The 27,667-nt window shown below is 42.2% G+C and overlaps 1 protein-coding gene across 4 annotated transcripts in view; it reads left to right on the forward strand.

The window, feature by feature from the left end:
• cadm2a (cell adhesion molecule 2a) overlaps positions 1–27,667 on the forward strand; it is a 281,002-nt gene that overhangs the window by 189,066 nt on the left and 64,269 nt on the right. For 3 of the 4 annotated variants that reach the window (XM_061702239.1, XM_061702241.1, XM_061702242.1), the window contains exons 2-3: positions 2,926–2,952; positions 22,520–22,669. In XM_061702239.1, coding sequence (XP_061558223.1) covers positions 2,926–2,952; positions 22,520–22,669 — 177 coding nt within the window. The remainder of the gene's footprint in view (positions 1–2,925; positions 2,953–22,519; positions 22,670–27,667) is intronic. The other variant, XM_061702240.1, reaches the window with a different exon arrangement.

Consider the following 27,667-nt stretch of genomic DNA (forward strand, 5'->3'; position numbering starts at 1 on the left):
CTTGCACAGTTCTCCAAATAAAAGCCAAAGTGTGCTTGCTTCAAGCTTTTTATTTCTTACTCCCAGTTGAATTTTACTGTAAAACTGACACATAAAATAAAATAGTTTGTTTATTTGAACACTAAATAACCAACCCATACGATTTAGAATGACGAACGTCTGCTAGCGTAAATGTTAACATGTAATGCAAAACACCACGAATTAGCATAGATGGTACGTGTAAGTTGGAGACCTTCTCTGCCTCTTCTTCTTGCTGCATCTCTTCCAGTAGACCTCAGTGCTAACCGGCATGTTGTGGCAGAACTCTAGATTCGGACTTGCAGAAGTATGAAAAAGATGTTTTAACCATCATGGAAGTGCTCGTATGTGTGATATTATAAGGTGAATATTCATAAGCATTATTAAAAATCAGCACTATAGCAGCTGTGCAAAGGATGAACTGCAATATGGGGGGGGGGCAACTATACTTTTATACGATCGTGGCACTGACTGTAAGTATCCAATCAGATTGGTCTGATGTCAACCCTACACTGCTTTCTATCTCTGTGAGGTATCTTTTCATATTAGCTGGGGATTGCTATAATATGCTGTGACGTAATAGCCAGCGTTATAGTCCTTTCTTTGGCATTTTGCCTCACCAAGATTTGACTACAGGGCAATTCTTTGTAAGGAAATCCAGAGGAGGAGAGCAAGATTGAGCCTTGATTTGAAAAAAGCCTAAATAGTACTTAGATATAAAAAGACAGTTGAGACAAGACTGGCAAATGAACGCTGGTCCTCCCAGGAGACCTTTACCCTCAGGGAGCGCTGTGATCACCGCAGTGCATTGTGTACGTGGATGTGAGTCACAGGAGGTGGCGCCTGTATGAAGTATCACACAGTTTATTTATGACAGCTCCCCTACTGATGCTTGGAGACTGAAAACAAGCTGCTCGCAACTCTGAGCATTACTGTTGTGACACCAGACACTCACTCTCTCCACCTACTCTCAAAGCACACACGCTTTTTATTTGTTCATAATGTTAGCCTTGAGTCACAGTGACCATGTTCCAGCATCCCAAAAAAAACAAAATTGTTTGTAATGTGTTTTCATTCTAAGGAAAATAACACTGTAATATTTTACTGTAAAAAAAACTTTATTGATAAAAGATGTTTTTATTTCTTTTCTAAAGAATTAAACAGTTCGTGCATCTTGATTAATTTACTGCAGTTCCTTTTTTGTTTGTGCAATGTGGCCACTGGGGGGCAGTATAATACAGTCAAGCAGACATGAAGTGTTTCACAACTACAGTAAGTGACTCAGTAAGCTGCAGTAATATTAGTAATTTTTTGCAGAGATAAAGAATGTATACCTGTGAGTATGTCATATTCTCTGTCATCATGTGTTCATCTACTGTTTGTGTTCAAATACCCGTTGCTTAAAGACTTTGTCCTGGCTGATCCGCTAATATAATCAGCCACTAAACTACTGTAGATAGTACGAGTTTCTCTTGGCAAAATTGTTCTCCTTATTACAAACCACGTTCTGATGTCGGCTATTAACAGGGGTCCTTTGTCTACAACGGTCACAACATATTATTACGTATTATTATTATGATTATTATTATGGTCAAAACAGTGTTTTGAGGTTACAAACAGCATGTAACATAAAAATTGGTCCCACAAGAAAAGAAACCACTCTTAGTTACTGCAGTTACCATGTACCATTTACTTTTATTTGACTGTTTTGTATTTCTGACCAGTTTGTTTCTCAAACAAATATTTACTGTACTTATGACTAGCTTAGATTAGTAATAGACTACAGCACGTTATATTGCCACCTTAGAAACGGAAGTCCGTCGTAAACCGAGGACCCCGTATAACCAAATGCCCTAACTGTAGTGCATTGTGTCCAATCAGGCATATGGCAAACTTGTAATCGGTGGCCATAACAATCAATCTGCATATGGCATGCTAAAATGGAGGACTGAGAGAGAACTAAATGAAAAGTGTCTACAATATCAGCTTCCTGGGACTTGTGGAACTGTTGTGTCGGTTGCGTAGTGACTGTAATCAGATACAACTGCAGAGCGCCCCACACCTAAGTCTTCTACCATTTTGATCAATTGAGAAAGCAAAATGAATGTGCTAATCCAAATCCACCTGCTTTTATAAATGTTTACATATGTGTGGTGCCAGATACAAATAATATAGATTTTTTTTTTTTAATACATGTAACCTGCAGTGAAATTGTCTTTGTTCTTCCCATCCTGTCCGTTTTTCAGGCGCTGTCTCTTTGAGGTTTTCAGCCTCACTGAAGGCATTCCAATAGATTAATCAATTGAGCAAAGCCGTATGTGTGAAACGTAAGAGTCATTCCCTCGGGATACACGTACAAAAATACACATATACACACACAAATAGACAATATATGTTATATGTTTCGCTCTCCGCTGTCTCTGAGGAGATACTTGGACCTGTCCTCTCTTGTGGTGCTCTTTTTTTGGGAAGCTTATGCATTTCAGCGAGCCGCTTGTCGGGTTGCCTCATGTCATAACTTATTTCTTCTCGAAGGACAGTCCTGTCTGGGCCTTTCGCGACTGATTACACTGCTGTCAGTCAGTAGCGGGTGTGAACCTTCAGCGTTGTTTGCATGGATGATTGCTTGGATGACACCTAGCACGGACTCATCAATAACAGCAGAGCTACAGGATTGCCAAATCTTTGCAAGATGCCCATATTGCGGTGGACTAAATTAAAGTGGACATATTGTAAATGCAGTTTTGAGGGGCTCTTTTGATAAAGATATTCTTATACCTCATATAGAGACACACTGTTGTTTCAGCAGTTGTCTAATCATGTATTCTGTCTTTGTCCTTTTTTCTTTTCTGTTTTTTTTTCTCTTCCTTCCTCTCGCTGTCTCTTTTGTCTTCTTGGGGACACCAGTGATGGCTTCCAAAGGCAAAGTCAGAGGTGAGTGGTGGCCATGTTTAGTTTAGCTCTATTTCGGTAAATTATTAGATTTGTGGCCTGTTAGCCTAGTTTCCACCAAGCACTACGGTTAACGTTGGCGAATTAGGAATGGCACACATACAGTACTGTATATTGCATTTCCTTTGTAAAGGGTTCCCAAATATCCAACCTATATTGTCCCACATTTCAGTACCTTTTTTTCGTAGGTTCCCAGTAGTCCACTTTGGTTTGCTTTTGGAAGATGAAGCTGGACCATCTGCCTTCAATTCCCTCTTCCATGTTATAATAGAAGCCATTAAAGTAGGACTCTGGATTACAAGGAAAGAAAGATTCAAAGTCTTATTTGTTCATGGGACGTGTCAGGACACTGCCTGGTACCATGTCTTGTCTATTGTTTAATATTTGGCAATTTACATACAGTACTGTATGTAACTGTCTCAAAACGGGTAAAACGCAAGCCTGATCAGGATTTATTGCTTTAAACTGTGTCATGGCGAAATTAAATATAGTGCCTAGTGGAAACAATAGCTTCAGCTGTACTTTCATGATTCTTAGGTTTAATAGTTACTTCATACTGTATGTAGCAGAGTGGCACGGACTGGCTGAGTGGTAATAATCCAAAGATATGTTTCCACCAAGTGGTACAGTTGAACTCTGACTTTCACCCACTGGGTTTGTTGACGGTACTGTATCTAATGGACATAATTTTCTGTCACTCAATCAACATACTGAAGTGTGTCTAGCGCTATGCTTTTGGAAATGGAATGGTGTAAGAAAAGTGGTATAGTACTGATCAGTTATTGTGCCACCACCAATTTTGACAGTAGAAATGCAAAATTGCAATTCTTACCAAGCTAAACCAAATTGCTTGGTGGAAATCATCAAGGTTGCTGTCAATGTGCTGTCTACAAGAAGCTGATTAATAGATTAGTCTAGTTTAGTGTGCATTAAGCACCACATGAACTTTGTTTCATTAACAGTGCATATACACATAACCTAACTCAGTAGTGTCTCATACCATGCTCTGTACAACCACTATGTAGGGATGATTTTCTTAAAATTGAGAAGATTGGAGCGTTAAATCGTCAATTATGCCCAATTATTTTCTAACTAGATGTTAAGCAGAGGTGTACGATTCTTACAGGAACACAATAAATCCTCTCCCAATTCATGGCTGATAAGAAATCTTTTTGTATGAAGTAATGGAAAGGTTTGCTAGCCTTCCAATAGAGCTGGTTATCTTCTCCAATGAAACGTTCTCTATACAATATAGAAATATATATTAGAATCCAAAGTGTTGTAAGCATTTAAAGGGATTCCTACTTTTAAGCTTATCCTTTCCCTTCTGCCATCATCATCATCATCATCATCAGCAGCAGCAGCAGCAACAATAATGGTAGTACTGTAAATGCAACCTCATGTCTGATCCCATTACTCTTCATCATTGCCCCTCTTGAGTGTGGTTGGCAAACTGTTTACACTATCTACAGGCCAGAATCTGACAAATATAAGATATCATTGCCCATAACCTGGCAATCATTCTTTGTTACATAAACTGCTAGTGTAGGAAATGCCTCTCACTTCAAATAAGGCCACAGATGTTATGGAATTGAAAGTCAAGCACAGTGTCCCTTTGGTTTCACTTGTCATCATTAAGATTATTTTGTCATGTATGAGTATTTGTTTTAGTATGACAAAGGATAGTTTCATTGCTCGGGGTCCCCTACAGTTCTGAAGAGTCGCCTGCTTTCAAATCCCTTGTAAATAAAACTCTGGGAAAATGGGTATTGTGCATTTGTTCATCAAAGAGCCAAGCCAGTTTATTCATAGTACATGCTTCAGGAACCACTGAGTAACTCACAATCCTCATTTTGCGTACAATAATGGTAATATGTGAGGACAACTCCGTTGCAAGAAAACCATAAAATGACCATTAGATGTAAGAAATGATATTGAAATAAAATAAAATAATTATAATGTTGACGATTGTAGCTTACAGCTATTGAAACCCCATATTTCACCCTCTGAGGAAATTAGAATATTGCAAAAGAAACTATCAAAATGATTTTTACATTTTAGATATTGTATCGAAGTGATCCAATCGACAACCATGTAGATATTTGTCACACTGCAACTACATAACTTTGGGTTGTAGAAATAATTAAAAAGTAATAAGTGGAAATAATTTGTAATAATAAACACCAAAAATAATCTCTGTAGTTAGAAATGTAGCCTATTCAGATAATGTTTGGCATGCCTTTTAAAACACATACTTCACACTCATCCTTTTATGATGTTATCCATCCATCCATCCATCCATTTTCTGAGCCACTTATCCTCACAAGGGTCGTCGCGGGAGTGCTGGAGCCAATCCCAGCTATCATTGGGCAGGAGGCGGGGTACACCCTGAACCGGTTGTCAGCCAATCGCAGGGCACATATAAACAAACAACCATTTGCGCACACATTCACACCTATGGGCAATTTAGAGTCTTCAATTAACTGACCACGCATGTTTTTGGGATGTGGGAGGAAACCAGAGTGCCCGGAGAAAACCCACGCAGGCACGGGTAGAACATGCAAACTCCACACAGGCGGGGCCAGGGATTGAACCTCAGTCTTCAGAACTGTGAGGTAAACGCTCGAACCAGTCGCCCACCGTGCCGCCTTTTACGATGTTATATTTTTCTCAAATTGTTATACTCATGTGCTAAGTGAGATTTACTGTCAAGCTAGCTTCTGCAAACTCTTTTTATTTTATTTAATTTTATTTAATTTTTTATTTATCCATCCATCCATTTTCTGAGCCGCTTCTCCTCACTAGGGTCGCGGGCGTGCTGGAGCCTATCCCAGCTGTCATCGGGCAGGAGGCGGGATACACCCTGAACTGGTTGCCACCCAATCGGAGGGCACATTGAAACAAACAACCATTCGCACTCACAGTCATGCCTACGGGCAATTTAGAGTCTCCAATTCATGCATGTTTTTGGGATGTGGGAGGAAACCGGAATGCCCGGAGAAAACCCACGCAGGCACGGGGAGAACATGCAAAGTCCACACAGGCGGGGCCGGGGATTGAAACCGGGTCCTCATAACTGTGAGGCTGACGCTCTAACCAGTCGTCCACCGTGCCGCCTTTTTATTTATTTATTTTTTAAATATATCTGTCAAACTGTTCTAAATGATAAGCGGTGCTTTTAAAAGGAGCCCTCTCATCTTGCAGGGAAAGTTCTCCCTGTGGGATATGGCACATTTCTTTGGATCATTCCTAAATGAACAGTATGTGTCAACATATCGGCACATATTAAAGAATCACACTATGAAATGGTGTTGATTCAGGCAATTTGGGAGTTTAACTTTGGTGATGGTGATTAGTCACAATTCCCTTGTGAACAATTTCTGTTCATCTCCCAAAGTGCATTGCTTCTTGTGACCGAAAAAAGTAATTTCTCCTCTGTGTCACTTCCAGGAGAGATTTTGAATTCCAGTACCCCATTTATAACTGATTCCGTTGACCTTATGCTTTTATGACATTTCATTTACAAAACCAATTAAGGCAGGAAGCATATGAAGGGTTGCTAATTCTTCATTGAAGGCCTTACAGCTGAAGAGGGCGCTAAGAGGAATGCTGTCCTTTTGGGAAGAAAATAGGGGAAAATTAGTTAGTTTGTTATTGGGAAAAAAAATGAGCGATGGGCATAAGTGATTAAGGATTGTGTCTTGAAGCAATTGAGGCAAAATGGAGTGCACTGTTTGGCTGCAACCAACGTAGGCGCTGTTGGTTCAGTCTCGACTTGTTTGCTGTCAAAAGAAGATGGCATGACGTCAGCTCCTAGCAGTTGAGCTCCATTCACGCGACTGAACTCCTCAGGCAGAATCATTCTGCTGACTACACACTGGCATGGAAACAGGAGTTCATAACATAAAGATGTGTCCAAAATACCCACAGAATAATCTAAATAACGCAATATAATATTGAACACTAATCCTTACAATAATCATAATTTAGAAATAACAATGAATTATTTTTCCCCCACAGTCGATCAAGGAAATGCCAATTCTTAAGAGCTACATAATATACAATACAAATTAAAAGTTTGGACGCACCTTCTCATTTATAGTATTAGCAAGTGTGTTCAACGTTGTAACCATATATGGCAGTGCATTTTTCATCTGTAACACAAGACAGTCTAAATCCGGGATGGGCAACTTAAATGATGGTGCGGGGCACAATTTTGCATCAGCGCTACCAAGTGGCCACATAGGACCGCACACTTCCTCACCAAATGTCTGACAAAAATGTCATTTTAAGTCTGTTTTTTTTTTCATTGAACCAATGTTCATCACAGTATCCTAATGTATTTATTGTTCAAATGCATGTATAAAAGATCCAGTCTTCACCCACAAAGGGTTTGAAGCAAACAACAAAATAACCACATATTGTGATTTTCGTTTTCAGTACAAAGGGCTCTCGTGCATTAATATTGGCACAAAACTGCTCAACAGCAAACCAACATTAAGTGTAAGAAGCCATTTTGTGCGTTTTTCACCAAAATCAAGTCACTCAAAGATTTTAATATTATACTATGTTGCTGCGTGTCATTCAAAATCCCCAAATTAATAAGCCCTGTATGATACAGTGCAGTATAGGGCACACATCTTTTTTAAGGAGCCCTGATTCGTCTCTCCTGTTCTGCATCGCGGGTCCACCATCCATAACTATAGACGTTTGTCCAAGCCACTATACACGTTTGCAACGCTATTAATGGCATTGGAGCAGTTATAGGTCAAATAAGAATTTAATTAATTGAGGAGAAAGTAATAAACCGGGAGCTACGTTTGTGTTACTTCCAGTTTATCGTAATTTTTAATTTAATACTTAAAATCAAACTAATGTCTCTCGAAAAGGGCACCACGTCACTTTTTACAAGTTTAACTTTAGGCGAAATGACGACAAACATTTTTAATCAGTATCATAATCTGGAGGTTGCTACACTCTACGACATTTTGAGTCGTAGGTTACAGAGGTTTACTTAAACTCAGAACACACACAAAAGTGTGGAATTTTATGGTATATTTAATGAAGCACACAACTACAAGTACAAACTACAAAAAGAAAATAACACAAAGGGTAAACGAAAGAAAGAAAATGAGGCGTACGAAAATGGAAAAGAAGACATCATGTGTGTGGTAGCTGGGCTAAAATAAATGAGCGCGTGAGCGTTTAATGCGTTGAGTCAGAGCGAGAGAAGGCAAAGTTGGGATTTCGTATGAAGCTAGTAATTTCCCAACAATTATTAAGCACTGATGTTGTACATTATGGTAAGGATTGCAGTGTCGACTCACGAACGCAGATCAGCTGGTCTTTGGGGGTGGCCGTCCTTCGGAAGCGGCTCCGGAAGCAAGGCGACAGATTTGGTTGCAGATGAAAAAGATGTAGAAAAATAAAAACAAACGGTACAAGAGAGGTGGGAGAAGAAAAATGGCTGGTCGTCACACCTTCTTGGGAGAACCAGACGTCTCTCTTCCTGGCTGTTTCGTGGCTCGCTGGCAATTTCAGAGCGATCCCACGTGGCTGGGAGCGGACCCGGTACCTTCGTAGTAGCGGCTCTGATCGCTTAGCGGAGGCCCACATTTAGGCTGGGAAGCCATGTCCGTTCGATCCCGGCTCTTGTTTACCAAGCCGTGTCCCTCGCACAAAAGGGGAAACGGGGGAGGGGTGGCTGACGGCCAGCCCGGCTGACGAGCTGCCCGCAAGGTACGAGGAGAGGAAGAACAAGACTAGCCTAAACTCAACTCCCAGAGAAAGGAAGAGGGAGTGCCGACATGGAGAAGACCACACCCATCAGCCTGAATCTTGTCTACAAATTTGAGTAAATGGATTTGAAAATAATATTAATCTAAAACACTCCCAACTTTGTACTCTCACGCGTAGGATCATTGTTTAAACTTAGGTCGTGGCAGATCGGTTGCTTATTGTACAATACAACATTTCGTACTGTCAATGTGAGAATGGGGACACAGACACCAAGGCATACATTTGGAATATTTCTACAGAGTTTGCAAGATATAAAAACTGACATTTTATCTTCGGTTAACAAACATCAAAAGCACGTCCCCAAGTTCTGGCACTTGCAGTTCTGCTCAACGCCAGTTAGTGGCACCTCACGTGCAGGTTTGAATATTAACCACATAGTCTCCCCTAACCATTTGGTCCGGGAAGGCGTCTTTTGAAGACAGGAATCAAGATTTGACGGGAAGCTGTCAATGTTGTTTCTATGTGGTGAGGTCAAGAGATTGTGCAGTTGAGAGAGACAGGGGGAAAGACTACCACAAACGTTGACAGAGTCTTTGTAGGGCTCTTCAAAAAAAAGAGAAAGAGGAGACGAGAAGGGAAAAAGGAAAAAAAAAAGTCATTCAGCCCAGCTCCCTCCTAGCAAACAGAGGGAGTGTCCAAAAACAAGAAAAAGGGAAAAACAAAAACTCTACTATAAGGGGTTAATCACTCAAATAGTAAACCAAAAAGAAGAAGTGGAACGCAAGGTGTTATAGTCTGTACAAAGGAAAGGAAACTTAGCCTAAATCAAAGAAGAAGCAAGGAGGTCCGGGAACGTTCGGTCAGAGGGGGAGGACCTCCTGCACAGTTTGAGCTGGGACATTTTTGAGCTCAGCCATTGCTTTCTACCGGAAGACCTCAGGCAAGCATTGGAGTGCTGTTCTGAGCAGCGCCGCCACTCCTGGGTCTTTCAGTAGAGCAGGGAGGCTAGGCTGAAAATCATGTAGTGGTCGAGGATGGTTAGGGCCACTAAGTTAAGGTCTGTAGCACAGCCGGAATGTGCAAACAGGGGTTTTGACACCTTAGTGTTGGTGATGTCAAACACCTGAGTTCCTTCAAATGTAATTTGTGCCAGCATTTCAGGGCCAAATTCAAATTTGTGCTATTTGAGAAACTTAGAAATGAGAATTTGGCTGTCGTAACTGCTGGATGGTAGGTGGTACCAAGTGGCATCCTCACTATGCAACGTAGCATCTTTGAGGGCATCTTTGATTGTGCCAGCGACAAGAACGATTTTTCTTTGGAACTCAGGATTGACATGCAGAGCTGTGGAGCTTGTAAGAAAAGACCTGAGGTGGGCTGGATTGGTGGGGCCCGTCAGGGCCATAGACCGAGTGATTTTAGTAGAGCTGACCGGTCCCAAATGTGGGAGAATTCTATCTTTTGCCAAATTGTTTAGAAAGGGCGCAATTTCACATAGCCTGTCGTTTATCAACATGTCAGCAATCTGTGTGTGAGCATAAACCGTTAGGAGCGCAGACGACAGCGTGGTTATGGCCCGCCTATTTTGGTTTGAAATTACCCAGCAAATGTTGAGAACTAAAAGGGCTACTTTTAGCTGGTTGCTTAGCAACCAGGAATGGACTACTTTGTTAGCCATGCGTTGTCGGGTGGTTGGTATTTTGGACCGCAATTCCCGAAGTTGTCTCTCGATATTAGTAAGGCTTCAAACGTCCCCAGTGGGGACGCTGTGGATGTGTTTTATTTTGGTCGTCATGTTAGCGGTTTGCGGCAGGGCAGCGCATTTGGTTGACTGTGTCTTGGTTGACCATCTGCGTTGGCGGACTTGGTGTAGCAAGGATGCTGTCACGGAGGCTGGACTTGCTTGCCCGGTCCGGTCTAACCGTGTTGACCATCCTTTGTTTCGTGCGTGGTGCATCGTGGGCGGAGTCTTGTGTGACCCCCCCCCCCCCTTTGCTGCGTCGAGTCACGAGTGGCTGAGAAGTGAGCTCCACGGAGGCGCAGTAACAAAGGTCCACGATAATGCAAATTAACTGGTGCAAAGCCAAGGAGAAACCAGAGTGAAGCTTGTACAGCACGCAGGAAGGAAGAATTAAGAGCGTGGCCGCAGAGGCGAACCACGGAAAGATTAAATGAAAAGCAGGCAACTTCGACAACTCGAACCACGTAGAGCAGACGAAGAAGGCTGGGAACCAGCACAGAAGGAATTGCACATCCTAAGTGGTTGTTGCAGGTGCGCCAGAAGAGTTGGGTTCCAGGCGTTGCCTTGGGAATGAAAGGGTGGGCGGGGTGGAAAAAACGATGACACTGAGATGCGCTTTGAAAGGTGTACAAAACACGTGCACAGGAAGTCTGAGGTCTCTGATAAGTGATGCCCCTGTGCTGTTGAAGCCATGCGTGTGTAAAAATCACAAAAGAAGTACAATGACCTATTAGCTGGGCGTCCCTGAGAGTGACGCCCAGCTAATGAAGAAAGACAAGGTTAGAGTGACAGCTGAATGGATGGACCAATGATGAGGGCTGGGGCCCGTAATGAGCGACTCATATGGCGCAGTTTTCCATCTCACCGAGGGGTCTTGTTGTCTCGAAAGCTTGCAAGAATGGTCGCGAGAGCGCCCACTGGTGGACATCTTCAGCGTTTCCGGTGTGCACATCCCTTTCGTCAAGCTGTCATCTGGCTGAGATTTTGGTAGCGGCGACGCATCCAGGAGGCTCAGCCCCCCTTTCGTTAAGCTGTCATCTGGCTGCGATTTTGGTAACGCCGACGCATCCAGGAGACTCAGAGCGTACCACATGGAAGACTCTCTATTGTGTTCTGGCCGATTCAGGGGCCGGCGCAGCTGTGGATAAATCTCACACCTAGTATAGTCAATTAATGGCATGAAACGATTTAGCAGATCTTGTCAAATGAGAAAAGATACTGACTTGACAGGTGACACGGACACAGATTACACGGATTATGTAATGTGGCCCTATTGTCCAATGTAGCCACACTTGCTTAAGTGGGTGTTCACCAAAGCAAGGAGGCGAATTGTCATTTCGCAGTGTTGAAGGTTGAGTGTACGGCTGTCTTGCTGTACTTTGTCATGCAGTAGGTCAAACACGTCCTCGGACATGACAGTGATGTCTGCTGCAGTATCCACGAGTCCGTCATATTGGAACGTACGTTCAAGTGTGGTTGTCAAGTAAAATTTCCTTGATGCGTCATTAACGGTGAGCTTACCTAGAAGACGCCGAAATGGCTGCGTGTCTTTTTTGTTTGACAGGTAGCTTGAGTCATTCAGTGAGTCACAGGGCATGGTCAGAGACTGTCGAGGTCTGATTGTCGAACTGGGTTTTGGTCCACGAATTTTGATTTTAGTAACGGGTGTTACCTGGTCATCCTAGTGGTCGGTTATGTGCTTGTCATCGTTAATTGGAGAATCAGCCGAATGCACAGAGACGTCGGAGTCAGAACAGACCATCACGGCGGGCTGGCCGAGTTCTGGGGCGTGGCTTCCAAGCAGGGGCTCAGGCTGTCATAGGTCTTGCTTCATATTATTCGCCAAGCTACGGGTGATCTCAAGGATAGCATGTGCAGCAGTACCACAAACGACAGTAATAAACTTGTGGCGTTTTGAGGCTCTCCTGTTTAACAGTAAGAGCCGCCAGGAAGCCGGTTGGGGCCTCTGGATCATCAAATTCTTGAGACAAAGCCTGACAGAGGGTTTGATAGTTTGACAATACATGTGGCGGTTGTCGTTCGATGAAGATACTTACTTCCTGGTTAGATTTAAGCTACAATCTATTGTCTGTAGTAACGGAAGGAAATCGTTTAAGGTCAAAGTCAATGTCTCTCAGGTACGCGGCTGTGTCGTGTGAACCGTCAGATTTAGGTTCGAACCTCAGAATGTTGCGCGCAATTCTGTCTAAGTCTTTTAAGCACATACCTCTAGTAACCCCAGGAGAAGAGACAAACGCAGGAGTGGCATTGAGGCGGGCTGCAGTTCTCGTGGCGAGCTCCAGATGTGGCCCTGCCAGGGTCGGAGAGGGGTGTTGCAAAGTGGCAGGGGCCGTTGACCGTATCCCGGGGAGCTCGGAACTAAGCTCTGCTTTGTCGCTCCTAGGAGGCAGACTGACAGGTGTACGTTCATTTGTGTCATTAGTGTTTGCTGGAGGAAGACGTGTTCCCGGTTGGCAATTAATTTGCGGGCTGTCTGCAATTGCTGTCGAACAAGTGTTATATCAGCATCCTGTTCTAGCCTTAGCGTTTGAAGACGGCACATGTCAGATTCTAGTACTCTCAATTGTGACATGAGTTCACATGAGTACTCGACGCGTTGACCGCGTTCCTCTTTAAGCATCTCAAGCTGCGTTTCGACATCAACGAGGCGGCTTGTGCAAGGTTTAAACGACTGTTGGACTCTGCTAGTTGTGCCCTTAAGTTGATTTGCTGTTGCTGTTCAATTTCTAGTTTGGGTCTAATTCTGTTTTCTTTCGCATCGGATCATTTTAGCTGTGACACCAAGTTTACAACTATGCAACTGAGCGTTCGAGCAAGAGTTTTATCTGTTAAGGTTTTATGCTCAGTGTCAGTCATAAGTTGTGCCATGTTGCTATTGAAGGCTTCAAGGCTAGCATCTTTGACAGATTCCGCATAGCCTGGGACGAGGTCTTTGGTAAGGTTACTTACAAGCCGTGTTAACGAGTCGAGACTGTCATAATGCCTGGGACTTTTTGCAAGTTCAGCCATAATTGCATTTCGTATGCAGTAGCTGTACTTGGCACGCAACTGGATGGTTTGTAATGTAAGCTCATTTGAGCGGTGCGTCTAATTTGGAATAGATGCACAACAAAAGCTATGTAATTAATTGTTGAAACAATGAATTAGCATTTGCAAACTATGGTGTCAATGTTCATCACGTAACTTTTAACAGTATTTGAGAACATGCGTAGAACCAGTAATCGAATAGAACAAAATTGTCGAATTTTGTATATAAAAAAATTTATCGAATTAAAATTGCTGCGCGGGGTTAAGCAATTTAACCTTTGATTTACAACAATTGCGAAGGCATCTTGGCGGAGTGAGATGAATCAGCTTGTCAACTAAATTTGAAACTAATTGATCCATCCATCCATCCATTTTCTGCGCCGCTTCTCCTCACTAGGGTCGCCGGCGTGCTGGATCAGGCAGGAGGCAGCTATCATCGGGCAGGAGGCGGGGTACACCCTGAACTGGTTGCCAGCCAATCGCAGGACACATACAAACAAGCATTCGCACTCACATTCACACCTACGGGCAATTTGTCAAGTTGTCAATTAACCTACCATGCATGTTTTTGGGATGTGGGAGGAAACCGGAGTGCCCGGAGAAAACCCACGCAGGCATGGGGAGAACATACAAACTCCACACAGGCGGGGCCAGGGCTTGAACCCCGGTCCTCAGAACTGTGAGTCAGACGCTCTAACCAGTCGGTCACCGTGCCGCCAAACTAATTTAACTAATTAATTTATTTAGCTCTATTAAATAAATTAAATCTAGTTATGATTTAGTTAAGCAAATTGATTTGCCCGTGTGTGATGCGGTCACTGGAAGTCAATTGAATTTGTGAACGCAACTTAGGACTTTACCTATATATTGCAAATAAAACCCAAAGTGATTAAAAATAGACAAGCAATGAATGAATAAATCACTTGGTAAAAGAGTAAGTAACTGTGGTTACTGTAATGTGTTGTGCACGTACGCGTATGGAAGATGGCATTTATTGCGTGGGTGGTGGGCCTTCGTTGCTAAAGCTTGTTATACTCTCACGTTGTAAATCTCAAAATTGGTTGAAAATAAAAAGGCACAAAGCTTCAATTGTACAATTGTACCAGTGGTGTTAAAGCAAATGAGAGAAAACGGTAATGTTTAAATTAATAACACTCGTGATCGTGAGTGGATGTAGTACTTTAGTTCGAGTTAACGGGCCAGCGGTTGCTAGGCGACGCAACGGTGGCGGGACAGTGCGGTGGCTCGCGGCGCACAGCGTGGTTGAAACTAGTCAAAAAAGCACTCGCAAAACAGCAGAAAATCATAATGTGGTGCGACAGACACAAACTAAGTTTATTGTTCCCAAAGTAACAATCATCGATTGGTCGGGCGTCTTTGGAGGCGCTCGTCAGTAGCTTGCTAGCGGGTAGGTGGCTAACGGCTAACTTCGACAAGGAGGGGGTCGGACGTTACGTCCTGACGCAAACGTTCATGAGGTGGCAGTCGAGCACACAGACCAACCGAAGAAGAGCCACATGACGTCACCATGGTCTCAGATTTGGAGGTGCTGATTTTCATCCCAGCCGCTTCACACGAGTCACACAATTCACACAAATGTTTTTCAGTAACAAGGTGACCATAAATAAAGATGAAAAAATGCATGCATAAATTTAAGCCTGCTTCCCTCTCCTATGAGAGAAGCGTCTAAGGTTTTTGTTCTTTCCTTTTTATTTTTGCTCATTTCTCACCTCTCACTCACCTTGCAGCTGTCAGCTTTTCTACAATTTTGCCAGGTGGAAGCAACCCATGTTTGCAGTCGTCATCGAGACCAATTTAGCTCCATTTTAAAACCATCCATTGTGTGCCCTTGGCTCCAAAAAAAGGACTGTGCGATCCCTGAATCTGAATAAGAGGACCCTTGATCCCACCTTGAACATCTTCCACTCAGGTTTATATCTTTGCTCTTCAAATTGATGTTCGTGAATCAAGGGCAAATTATATTTATGTCCAATAAAAGGCCTGGCTGTGAAATTGTCTAGCGTGCATGGTATTTTATTTCAACACCACAGGATAGATTGATCGAGAGGTCATTTAATGTTGTAGAAAGAAAACATCCTAGCTTCTTTGGTTTTTTATTTATTTATTTGTACCTCCTATGCCAACAGTTTAACTTTGGAGAACATTTCTCATAGGGACTTGAACAGCCCATAACATGCTGACCTTATTAAGTGACGCAGCCATGCGCCCTCTTCATCAGGGCCACGGCAGTGAATGGTTCCCCATTATGCTGTCCTGCTGTGTCAAAATGACACAGGTAATTGTTAAAAGAACGTACTGCAAGTCATTGAGGGGGGATTTTTGGTTAATACGGGTGTTAAGGCCTCTTTATACTCCAGAGCAGCCGACAACGCCCACATTACATCACGTGACCGACACATTGGGCCGCGCGGCCACCTATGCGTCACTTGATGCGCACACGGCAAAAATTGTTGCTGCGCGTAGAACGCCGCGGAGATCATCTCTCGTGATTGGTCCATTTTAGTCACATGCTGTGATGACGTACTCATTTCCTCTCGGTTCCACATACCACCTACGCTGCCGCCTTCGTGATCGATTTTGCAGCATAATTAAACGTATCATCTGGTCACCGAGGTCCATTTGTTCGAGCTGACACTGTTCCGTGGTCGTCACTGTTGTTGTTTTGTTCCTTGTTACGGAAAGGAAAGTAAAAACGGCTACCGGAAATGGCCAAAAAATGCAGCGGAAACACCACCTCGTGGCGTCCCAGCCAATACCACCCGTAGCGACACCCCCGACTTGGAGGAGAACTGCAGTACAGTTTCAAAACTGCACGCGTGGGTCGAGTATAAAGGCAAACGCGGGGTACCTGCAGTGACGTCAGCGCGGTCACCGCCCGCGTGAGTATAAAGAAGCCTTTACTGTTTTTGATCGCAAGGGCACACAAATTAAAAGCTATATATTATATGGACAGTGCTGTGAAAAATCAATGAGTGCATTTGTCCCCTTTCTGGTTTCTGGTCTTTTCATGAACTGCCAGTTTAAGACAGCATGGTCTGACGTTTGCCTGCAGGATTTTTGGGTAGACAGCAGAATTAATTACTACATTAATTACAGTGAGTAATCCACATCCTGAAAAAGCAATGCAACCCCAGACCATTACACTGCCACCAGCACGTTTTTGACAAGTGATGTGTTATTTTTCCAGATGTAACAGGCTCCTCGAATTCATAAAATAATAATCTCAATTTTGGTCTCCAGTTCACAGAATATTTCTCTGTCTTGGCAAAGAGTCTGTGTGGTTTATTTTTCAGTAGTGGTTTTCACCTTGGAAACGCCCCCATGGATGCCATTTTGTCCAGTGTCTTTCTCATAACTGAGTCATGAACACTGACCTTAACTGAGGCCAATGACGCCCGCAGTTCTTTGAATGTCATTCTGGGTTCATTGGTGACCCCCGGATAAGTTGCCGTTACACTCCTTGAATAATTTTGGTGGCTGAACACTCCTGGGAATGTTCACCACAGTTCCCAGTTTTCTGCATTTGTAGATAATGGCTCAGGGTTCACTGGAGTCCCAGAGCCTTGGAAATTGCTGTGTAAAAAAAAAATTCCAGACTGATAGAATTCTGTCATTTTGTTTCTTATTTGTTCCTGATTTTCTTTGCATCGTGACACGATGTGCTTCCATTTTATATCTCGACCTCTACTTAACTATTTAAGTGACTTCTCCATTCAACAAATCTGATGATCATTTAGAAACTGCATTTTATATTTACTTAGGTTGTCTTTGTGTGACATATTAATACTGGCTTGATAATCTTAAACATTGTAAATGTAATTAATGTGCAAAAAAGGGGGGACGGATACTTTTTCACGACAATATACTGTATAACCATAATGTTGACAAATTCACTGAACAAATGACAAAGAACAGCTAACACAAATATATACATATACGAATATATTACAACATATACACATATTCAACATATACATAACGCATCAGTCGGAACGAGACACAGTAATAAGCAACAACAACAATGGAGTACAAATCTCCTGTATATCATTTTTGGTGTTGGCAGTGCATTACATTCAAAGGAGACTTCAGGCAGCAAAATAAATGGACAGCTGCAAGAAAGTGGAGACTGTGAGGTAAGATATTGCAGCATTAAAAGCTAAGGCACAGCAACATGTTCATCTAACGTTGGCTTGCTTGTTTAATTGTCTCTTCTAGTCGTATTGTATCAACAAACGTTACAATAACACAGTGATATCAAGTCTGAAAAGTACCTGTTTGTGGCTGCTTTTAATGCGGTATGTGGGTTCTGTTCTGTGGAAAAGGGATATACATATGGGCAAAGGCTGTTTGATTTATACCACATCTGGTTTGACTCATGAATAACATCATGTCTACAAAGCAAGGGCATTTCTTCTCTACATTTTGCTTCGGAAAATATGCTGGAATCCTTTCAGCGCTGTCTTCAAGATGTATCACTAACAATTAATAACAAGCAATTGCAATTTAGATTTCACAGTGAATTCTGGTTGATTATTATTGATAAAATGGTGTAATCGTGTCAGTAGTTGATTTGAAGGGGCAAAGTGTGAAGCATGTCAAAGTGGAAGACAAGAGGACCGTGTTTTTTCAGAAGAATGGGCATATGGTAGCTGGTAGTAGTAAACAACAAAGATTTGAACTCACTTTGTATTGCTATAATGGTAATAAAAACATGTCTCTCTATTACCAACAAATGGTTCTACAGACTGTCACAAAGTGCCTGACAGCTCTTGTTTTTATATCTTTGTTGATGGAATAAACACAGGCGTTATGAGTTTAAGATATCCTTATGTTCTTTCCATTGCATTGCATTTCTTCAGCTTTGGCACGAACAACCTTAGTTTTAGTCCATTTAGACCATTTAGTGGTCAATGTTTACTTTTTTTGTGACCCCACATTCTTCTCTTTGGATTTAAATGAAGCAGTTTGTTCAAATTTGCCACTAGCGGCTATTGAACATTCGTGGTCAAGGTCGGTGGGAATTCAAAAAAATGCTTTGGGGGAATTCTCATACACACATACACTGATTCTGACTCCACCCTACTGTGTAATAGGATATTTGAGCTCTTTTTCGAAAAGGTCAAACTTACCATTTGCAGATGCATACTAGGGTCGTTTTTATATGTTTTTCAATCTAAGAAAGTAATCAGCATTATGGAACGGAAATGTGTCAAACATTTGTGATCTCAATCAGTGAAGTTTTAATTTACAGCAACTTAAAAGGCAACCGGTTCGACCAAAAATCTGCCTCAATCCATTTTTCCATGGTTATACATCATAGTTGTACAGCTCAGTTGAGCTCCAGTTGTGACATAAAGGTCAGCCGCTCCAGGCTGTCCGTCTGTCTGGCTGCACTTCTCCTCTTCTTCAATGCCTTCTGAATGCATAAATAAGGAAAGTTAGAAGACTCTTGCTTAAAAGGTCATGCCGCAGCACAGAACGCAAGCATGTGCAATTCTCTCATTGCTATTAGTTGTCTGCTAGTTTGCTTTTCCTTCAGCGCTCAGGCTTATAACTTTGGTAGAGGCACTCATTGTTCCTATAAAATAAATCTGGATGCAGTATTGACACTGTGTGGTTTGACTGTAATGAGTGGTTGGGAGCTACCAGTCCAAGTGATTGTCGGGAAGCTCTCTGTGGCCAACCTTGATTGTTCGGCATACGCCCTTAATGGTTGAGTGAGGAAATGTATATTGATGAGTGTTTCCGTTTTAACTTTCATCTCATCTAGTGAGTCAGCTGTAGTGGGGTTGAAACATGGAGGGAAACAAATAATTTGCCATTTGATCAGAGATTATGTTAACCTTCAGTGCCCCATCTGGAAAGCTGTAGTTCAAGCACCAGTAAGTGAAGGAAAGCTAATTTACTTATTGCATCTCTCGCTAATGTCATGCAGATGGGGAAGCTGTTGACCTGCTTCAGCTTTGGTATGTCATTCAGATGTGAAGGCAATTAAACTAACCCTCCCTTCCACCAAACCCCCCACCCCCTCTCTTGCCCTGCTCTTCAAAAGCACAATGGAGAGCAAAAACAGCATAAGCAATAGATCAAGATAAACGGGAAAGAGCAGGGAGGATATGAAAATAAGAGACAAAGAATGTGGAATTGCACCCTTCGGGGATCAAGTCCAAGAGGAAATGTGCGACAGAGCCGCGGATAGGGCGAGCGAGGGAATTGAGCGGCATGTGTGTGAACTGAAAAAGAAAGTAGGGGAGAGCTCCGAGTTGAAGAGAAGATCTAAATTTAGACATGGAAATCAGGAGAGAGCAGCTGCCTTCTTTCCTCAGGAGATACATTTAAATCAGGTCTGGGTGGCCAGAAGGGAGAACCAAAGAAGCTCCTCCACTGGTCAATTAGGCACACACAGGACTTCATTGTTCTATCATAACCATCATGGCGACCCCTTTGGCCCTTTCAGTTCCAGTGGACCATTCATGCAGGGGTGTTCCTGGATGTCATTGGGCCTCCTCCTTGTGCTGCAACTTGTTACTTTGGTGAATAAAAATAATAAATGCAGTTTGTTATCTAGTGGTTTGCATGGCCTTGGATCCATTCCCATTCCATCCAGGGTGTAGTCCAGCTATGATGGCAAATGTAGACCGCTGTCAAGGCTTTAACTTGTAATGTATTTTCTATTTTGTCACCTCCAAAATGAATAAGTGAATGACTTATCCCATGCTTAACATGTTGTTTTCTTGTAATTTATTGATCTGAATAATACTTTACCTCATTTATAGTTTGTTATTTCGGATCCTATGTAAATGGTATAACTCATCTGATACAGAAACATTAGTTTCGCTATTAAAAGGAACCTGACCCTGATAAAATGTGTTGAAACACATTTCATCAACACACAATGGACCCATTATGCATAATACAGGTGCATCTCAATTACAAAAATTTGGACATAGGAGGTTTACACCTGACAGTGACAATATGGAAAAGTGAATTTATTTAAGTGGTTCAATTCAATAAATGAAACTCACATACTATATACATTGACTATACACAATGTGATACTTCATGTTTTTATTTTGGGGGTATGATCAACGAGAAACAAGCAAAATGATTTTAATATAGACTTTCGGTGGGATGGGCCTCATTAACATTTTTTACTATGTGTTTAGTTAATCTGTACAATACTGTTTGGATTTTGCTTCTTGAATTGAACTACTGCACGCCATTTTAAACAATAGGGATTTTCTGGAAATGTCACGTCAATGTTGCAAAAACTTAACATCCCCGAAAGAATACCCCGCTGGATAGAGGAGATTGCACGCGAGCAAACAAACACATAGTAATAAAAGCATTGCTGGATTTTGAAACAATTTTTCCCACAGGAAATAATTGAAGCAGCAACAATCCATTCGGGGATCAAAAATGTCACCATCATAAAACCTTTATTAACTGTACTGGCCTTTTTAGGGGACATTACTTGAGTGTTGTTAATTTTTTCACAGAATACTCACTCTTACGGAAGTAATTATTTTGAGGATTACTTTCACTTTAGTCATATTATTCTTAAGTAATAGTGCTCTTACCTGAGTTCAGTGTTGGGCTAATCTACCCGCTTTGACTATGTCATACTGTGTAAAGCCTTTCTACATCATCTGCGAGAGCCATCAATGTAGCAGGTTGAATATTACTTTCCCTTTGTGGCCAGAGCACAGGAAATAAAATCCATCCCATTGGCCTGAACTGTATGTGTGGGCAGCCCGTCAGCGTAAATTGGGCAAAAATGAAGCAAAATTAGGTGAGGTTCAGAGAGGAAGCAATAAAGAGTGCAAGGACAGCAGTGGGTAGCTGGTAAATCACAGGGCAGAGCACGCCTCATGCAAAACTGCCATGAATAAAACATATTTCTCTCCTCCCAAAGCTCCGATCCATTTGCCTCCTCCTCGTCTTGGCTCTCTATCTCTTCCGTGCATGATTAACCTTGGGAGCCCTTAATCAACGCTGGAAATGACCCGTGCTCTTTGACTTACCCTCGTCTCCTTTCCTCATTCACCTCCTCCCAACAATTCCCCACTCCCCCCTTCAGCTTCCCACACATGCTCAATTTGTGCATTTGTTTATTTTACCTGGGCTATCAAGGAAAGTATCTGACTTCTCACTTTAAACAAGGACTTTGAATCACTTTGAGTGTTTCATTTAATTTGAATGCGCTAGTTTTCCAAATAAATTCCTAATTTCTTTCCCCTATGTGTTTTTTTTTTCTTTTTTCTTTATGATCCTCTCCCGGGGGCTTAAGATGAGAGTTAAGTCAGGAATGAATAATCTTCCTAACCTAAGCCTTTATTCACACAGCCTTTAAAGCCCATCCTCTGGGGATGGGAACAGGGATAGATTTATGGTTATTTTTATTTACTTGTTCCCTCCCTTGGAATACACACAAACACAACACATATAGGGGCAGCACGGTGGTTAGCACCTCTGCCTCATAACTCTGATGTTGGAGGTTTGATTCCTGGCTCTGGATTTCCTCCCACATTAAAAAAAACCTAATGAGGATAAGCGGGAGCAAAAATAGATGCGTGGACAACACGTGTGCAGCCTAGCAGCAGCTGTCCATTGTGCTGAAAACTTACAAACTTCTCCATGGTGCTGAAAACTTCACTTTGCAATTCTAGTGAAACCTGTAAAAGCAAACTTGTCTCACGTCTCGGTTCTTTTTTTTTTTTTTTTTGGATTGTCATAGCGCCACCCACACATGCACACAGGTCCTCGGGGATCGGCTTTTAATTTGTTTTTCTCCGTGTAGCGAGGTTTCAGTGTTGCCACTGCAGGCTAAATGCACCCCATTGCTGCGGTCCAATTCATGACGTGCGAAAATGAGTTTTACTTACAGAAGCAACACCTTAGTGTGTTCACATAACATGATCTAATCAAGTGAATGCAATGAAGCATTTACACCCATTTAACAAATGAAGTGTCATGTGTTCTATTGTTTCTGTGTTGCAGGCATCAGCGGTCAGCATCCCCTGGTTCAGAATGTCACCGTGACAGAGGGCGGGACGGCCAACATGACATGTCGTGTGGAGTACAACGACAACACCTCCCTCCAGTGGTCGAACCCAGCACAGCAAACTCTCTTCTTTGGTGACAAGAAAGGTGAGAGGACTCAAGCTAACAACTCGTGTGGGAGGGGTCTGTATGAGTGTGCGTGTGTGCGACATACTTTAACACAATACCTATATTGAGTTAAGATGTACACCACACAAGTTTTTTTTTTCTTTTTTCCTCCTCACTCCTACCATGCATCATTTATTATTAGCGAGACCTCAGCAGCCAAACCCTCCTTTAGCGTCATAATGTTTTAATAACATGTTTTGTGTCTCTCAAATGAGTGCGCTCATTTGTAAATATTTTATGATATATTTTCAGAGGACAAAACTGAAGAAATTACACTTTGCTCCAGTGTAGTCAGTGTACATCATGTATAACAGTGTAAACCTATTGTCCCTTCAAAAGAACGTAACAAACACTGTCTAAACCACAGGCAACAAAAGTGAGTACACCCCTAGGTGAAAATTTGCCCAAATAGATTTTTTTTGTATCTGTTGTTACCCATGTGCAGTATGCAATCTGCATTGCTCATGAAAAATATGAACAAAGTGTAAGAATCCTCCTCCTACCCCCTGAACACGTTATCTTTGTCAAGCTGCTGTACCTCCCCCTGGAGTCCACTTGCAACCCTCAGGAGAAGCCCGCCTCACACTTTAAACAGCGCTGGTCTTGAGCATGCCTTAAGTCTTCATCTAATGGTGTTGTTGCAGCATCAAATTAGACCCCAGCATTAATTGTTGTTGACTGTCAGTCTATTTGTTAAAAGCTACAAATGAATAAATGAGCTCCATTTGCCTACTCAATTTGGTAGACACACAAAGGGTGTTCTTCCATCAATTTCTGACCCAGTCATATTCGCCTTTGAAAACCCTAAATTAACCTTGGCTGAAATATGGTTATCTGAACTCAAGTGGTTCAAATTCATGTAAACACATGTGGGCGTGGTACAAAGTCACCAGCGTTTTAATAGCTAATAAGCACAAAAAGGTGTATTTCTGACCTTTTACACTCTCTTCAGTTAAGTCCCAGTAAAGCGGATTCATGGATGTTATTTTGTGGGTTCAAGTCTGCTGACTGATTGCGCGCCGCAGCGTCTCTCGGCACCATTAGTGGAGTGTAATAGAGTATGAATCACACTCTCTTGTAAGTGTCCGGATTAAGCACGTATGGGATTTACACTTCTTCCATTATCCCTTCTCTCTGCCCAACGGCTCACTTGTCTGTTTGTGTGTGTGCGTCTGTGTGCGTCGGCACTTTTTTGTCCGAGCGACTGCATGCACAAGCGAATTTCCGACTGGTTCCGTCAGAGCGGCTGTAAAAAGCAGCCCTGAACATCAAATTCAACAGCTGATGTGCTCTGCAGGTTTTTCCATATTGCACCGGGGGGGTTGAGCTCAGCGGTGTATTCCGTGGCATTTCCAATGCAGAGCTGTGCCAGATTGGAAATGAAAAAGCACCCGAAGACTTTCCTATTATCAGCAGAGCTACTACTCAGACCCCGGAATTGCATGGCAGTTTTTTTGTTTTTTGTTTTTTTTCTAGCGGGTTTTGCCTCATGTGTTTGTGTGTGCTGAGGGGTGGTTTGTCTTGCTCGTTGTGGCATTTCACATGCACATGCGGATGGGCACGCTGAGATGCTGAGTGTTTCCAAAGTGCCACTGGCAGTGTAAGAAGATGTCTGAGCTGCAAACGGCTGTGAGCACAGTCGCTTGCAGATTAATGTTGCTTCTGCCTGCTGGGAGGAAGATGAGGATTAGAAGCAGACACACTTTTGCTCAAATACACAACCCCGGCGTGACTTTTTGTGTATACTTAGTTGTAATTTTTTTGTCCATTACGACAGCAAGCGTGACACTCTTTTAGTATACTCAGAATTGTTTTTGATTTGAATAATCATAAGACAAACTTTTCTTTTCCCAGTCGGACTAAAACAAAATGTCTATCTGCTCAAAATGTGGCTTCAGTTATCTTATGTTGCAAAGTAACTTGGATCAGTTCTTCATTATGTTGTGAGTCTTTGCTCATGTTTCAAACCAAAGTAAATGAGCGAGGTTTGTCTAAAGTAGGATTAGGTGTTTGTTGGACAGTTTGACAGAGTCAATGACATACTTGCTCAACACATTGTGTTCTAAATCCTGTTTTCATTGCACATTTGTAACAGTAGGCAAACTGGTGAATCTCATTGTTAAAAGGTTTAAAGTTTTCATCAGATCACAACGGTGTACTGACTCTACTAGAAATTTGCAGCTTAGACAAATGCCAGTAATCAAATGGCAGCAATTTAAGAAGAAGAATCCTTCAATTGTCCCTCATACGGGGAAATGTGTACGCAAGTAAATACAACGGGACAGATGTCAGATGGTCTATGCAAACTGCACATTAGCATTGAGGAGTTTTTGACCTTGCTCAAGGGTAACAATGACATGTTTTACGAGCCAACTGGCATCCCTTCAGAAATCTCCTTATTCTTTTGACGCTTTAGCCCGTGGTGTTTCTTGCAGTCTTACTTAGTATTCTGATTCTTTGTGGTCTCTCGTAGGCCTTGAACCTGCAATATTCTGGTCCCAGTTGTGTTCACTTATATTATGATACTTAAGAAACCAAGCTGAAGTATTAACGAGCAGACTTTTTGTGCCAGAAATCTGGTTGGGAAAAAAAACTGAGAAAATGTTCCCTATGAGACTGAGACAGTTCTATGGTGAAAGATATTTTGCCCATGCCAGAGATCACGTCACGTGAGAGTAGCCAAAATGGTTCCAGGCTTGAAAAATATGAGTTGCATCGGCAGAAGCCCATACTTAGTGTCATTCCTGTCAGCTAAGGAGAGAAAATTGAGGCTCCTATTCACACAGGCTCACCAAAATTGGACAATTGAAGTTTGAAAACACATTTTCTAGTCCGTCTCGTCTGAGTTTCAATTTGTGCTGGGACGTTTGGATAAGAATTTGACATAAATAACAAAAGCATGGAGGAAGTTAATATAATAGTTTGGGTGATGTTTTTTGGCCGACACATACTTTTTATTATCCCATACATTAATATACATACGCTGTTTAAGTGTGAGCTCTCTAAACTTGTCTGACTTCCAATGTTTTCTCTCCCTCATAAATAACCTGACAAGACAAGATTCATCAACTTTATCTTTATCTTCTACTCAAACGTTGTGCTGCTCTCAAATCCAAAGCAATGCAGCAGCACCATCTACAGGGTTGCTAGTCATTACAGTGGATTACAATCTGTAAACTAACAATCAGGAAACCGATAAAATAATTTAAAAAAACTTCCCACCTCAGCTGCTTTTTTTTCTTAGAATAAGAGATAAGCTAAGCACTATAAAATCACATTCAGAAAAGAATGGACATTAGAAGCGACTGTGAGGACAAATCAAACAAAGTGAATTTAAAATCAAAAAAACGAGGTTGGTCTTCAGTCAACAGAGCTACATTAGTGCACAAAAATGGTCAGGTACTACTTCCTGCATTAAAAGTCAGCCGCGCGTCATATATTGCTTTCTTGAAGGCAGATGTTGCAAAGGACGCCTCCGCAAGTCCTGTGAGCTTTCGCTTTCGCCGTTGTTTTTAATGTCACGGCTGACGTTCACCTCGAAGACACTCAGACGGAAGCAAGAGACTCCTCTTGTCACTCGTCCTTGCTGAACGCTCCGACGACTGCACAGGGTTGTTTGAATTTCAAATAAGTCATTGGCACAAAAGTAGGCACTTAGTCCTCCCCATCACGACACCACTGAGGGACTTAATCTGTGCCTCGGCAGAAAGAGAGAGATGAGCACCGGGCAAGAGGGATTCTCTCTTTTATACCACTCAAAAGAGGCCAATATCCTTTTACAAATTGCCCTTTTGGTTTCATGAAACTCAGGACTTGATAATAGCTTCAGTTCGTGGAAGGCGACATTTTTGTATGATCTGTAATTACAATATCTTCATTGTTCCCATAGCATCGGAAACCAATGTCTAATTACCTTTCCAGGAAAATATGCCTTTTGCGGGCATATTCACTCTCATACTCTCATTGTGTATGTGTGGGCGGTGACTAAGGTAGAACATTAAGACCATATATTCAGTATGTCATTTACGATACCCTTTCTTTCGTTTCCGAAACATTATAATTGCTTTTTCAATTTGAAGTGTCGCCCCCTTGATAGACTGTTTGTAATTTGGATTGACCAGCCTTCAAGCAATGTTAAATTACCTTTGTGTTTATAATTAGTAGAGCAGAACCTATCAAGACAAGCACTCGCAGACACTTTAATATACTTTACTAACACCATAAACTCTCTTTTAATCTCCAGAACTGCCTTCTCTTTTTGTCTAAAATGGAACTTCCAATGTAGAACACCAGTGATGTTAAGCATGTTTTTATTTTTTATTTATTTATTTTTGCTTTCTATGAAAAATGCAGTGCAGTTCAGTTGCAGTTGCACTTCAGGCTGTTTCCACACGGGCGGCACGGTGACCGACTGGTTAGAGCGTCTGCCTAACGGTTCTGAGTACCGGGGTTCAATCCCCGGCCCCGCCTGTGTGGAGTTTGCATGTTCTCCCCGTGCCTGCGTGGGTTTTCTCCGGGCACTCCGGTTTCCTCCCACATCCCAAAAACATGCATGGTAGGTTAATTGAAGACTCTAACTTGCCCGTAGGTGTGAATGTGGGTGTGAATGGTTGTTTGTTTATATGTGCCCTGCGAGTGGCTGGAAACCAGTTCAGGGTGTACCCTCCTCCTGCCCGATGATAGCTGGGATTGGCTCCAGCACTCCCGCGACCCCAGTGAGGATAAGCGGCTCAGAAAATGGATGGATGGATAACAATGATCTTGTCTCTCACTCAATGTGAAATCTGGACCTGTTCAGTTGAACACGAAGCTGATATTTTTGCAGGAAGCCATGAGTTTTGTATTGAATGAGTGGCAACATGTGGAAGCACAGGTTAATTGTACATTCTGCCATCAAATGGAATAGCTTTTATTTGTTCTGTCTGTCACTATACATCGCTGGCATAGATAGATAAGCCAAGATATATTTCAGTTTAT

This window comes from Phycodurus eques, chromosome 17 (assembly GCF_024500275.1).
Source record: "Phycodurus eques isolate BA_2022a chromosome 17, UOR_Pequ_1.1, whole genome shotgun sequence".
Classification (NCBI taxonomy): domain Eukaryota; kingdom Metazoa; phylum Chordata; class Actinopteri; order Syngnathiformes; family Syngnathidae; genus Phycodurus; species Phycodurus eques.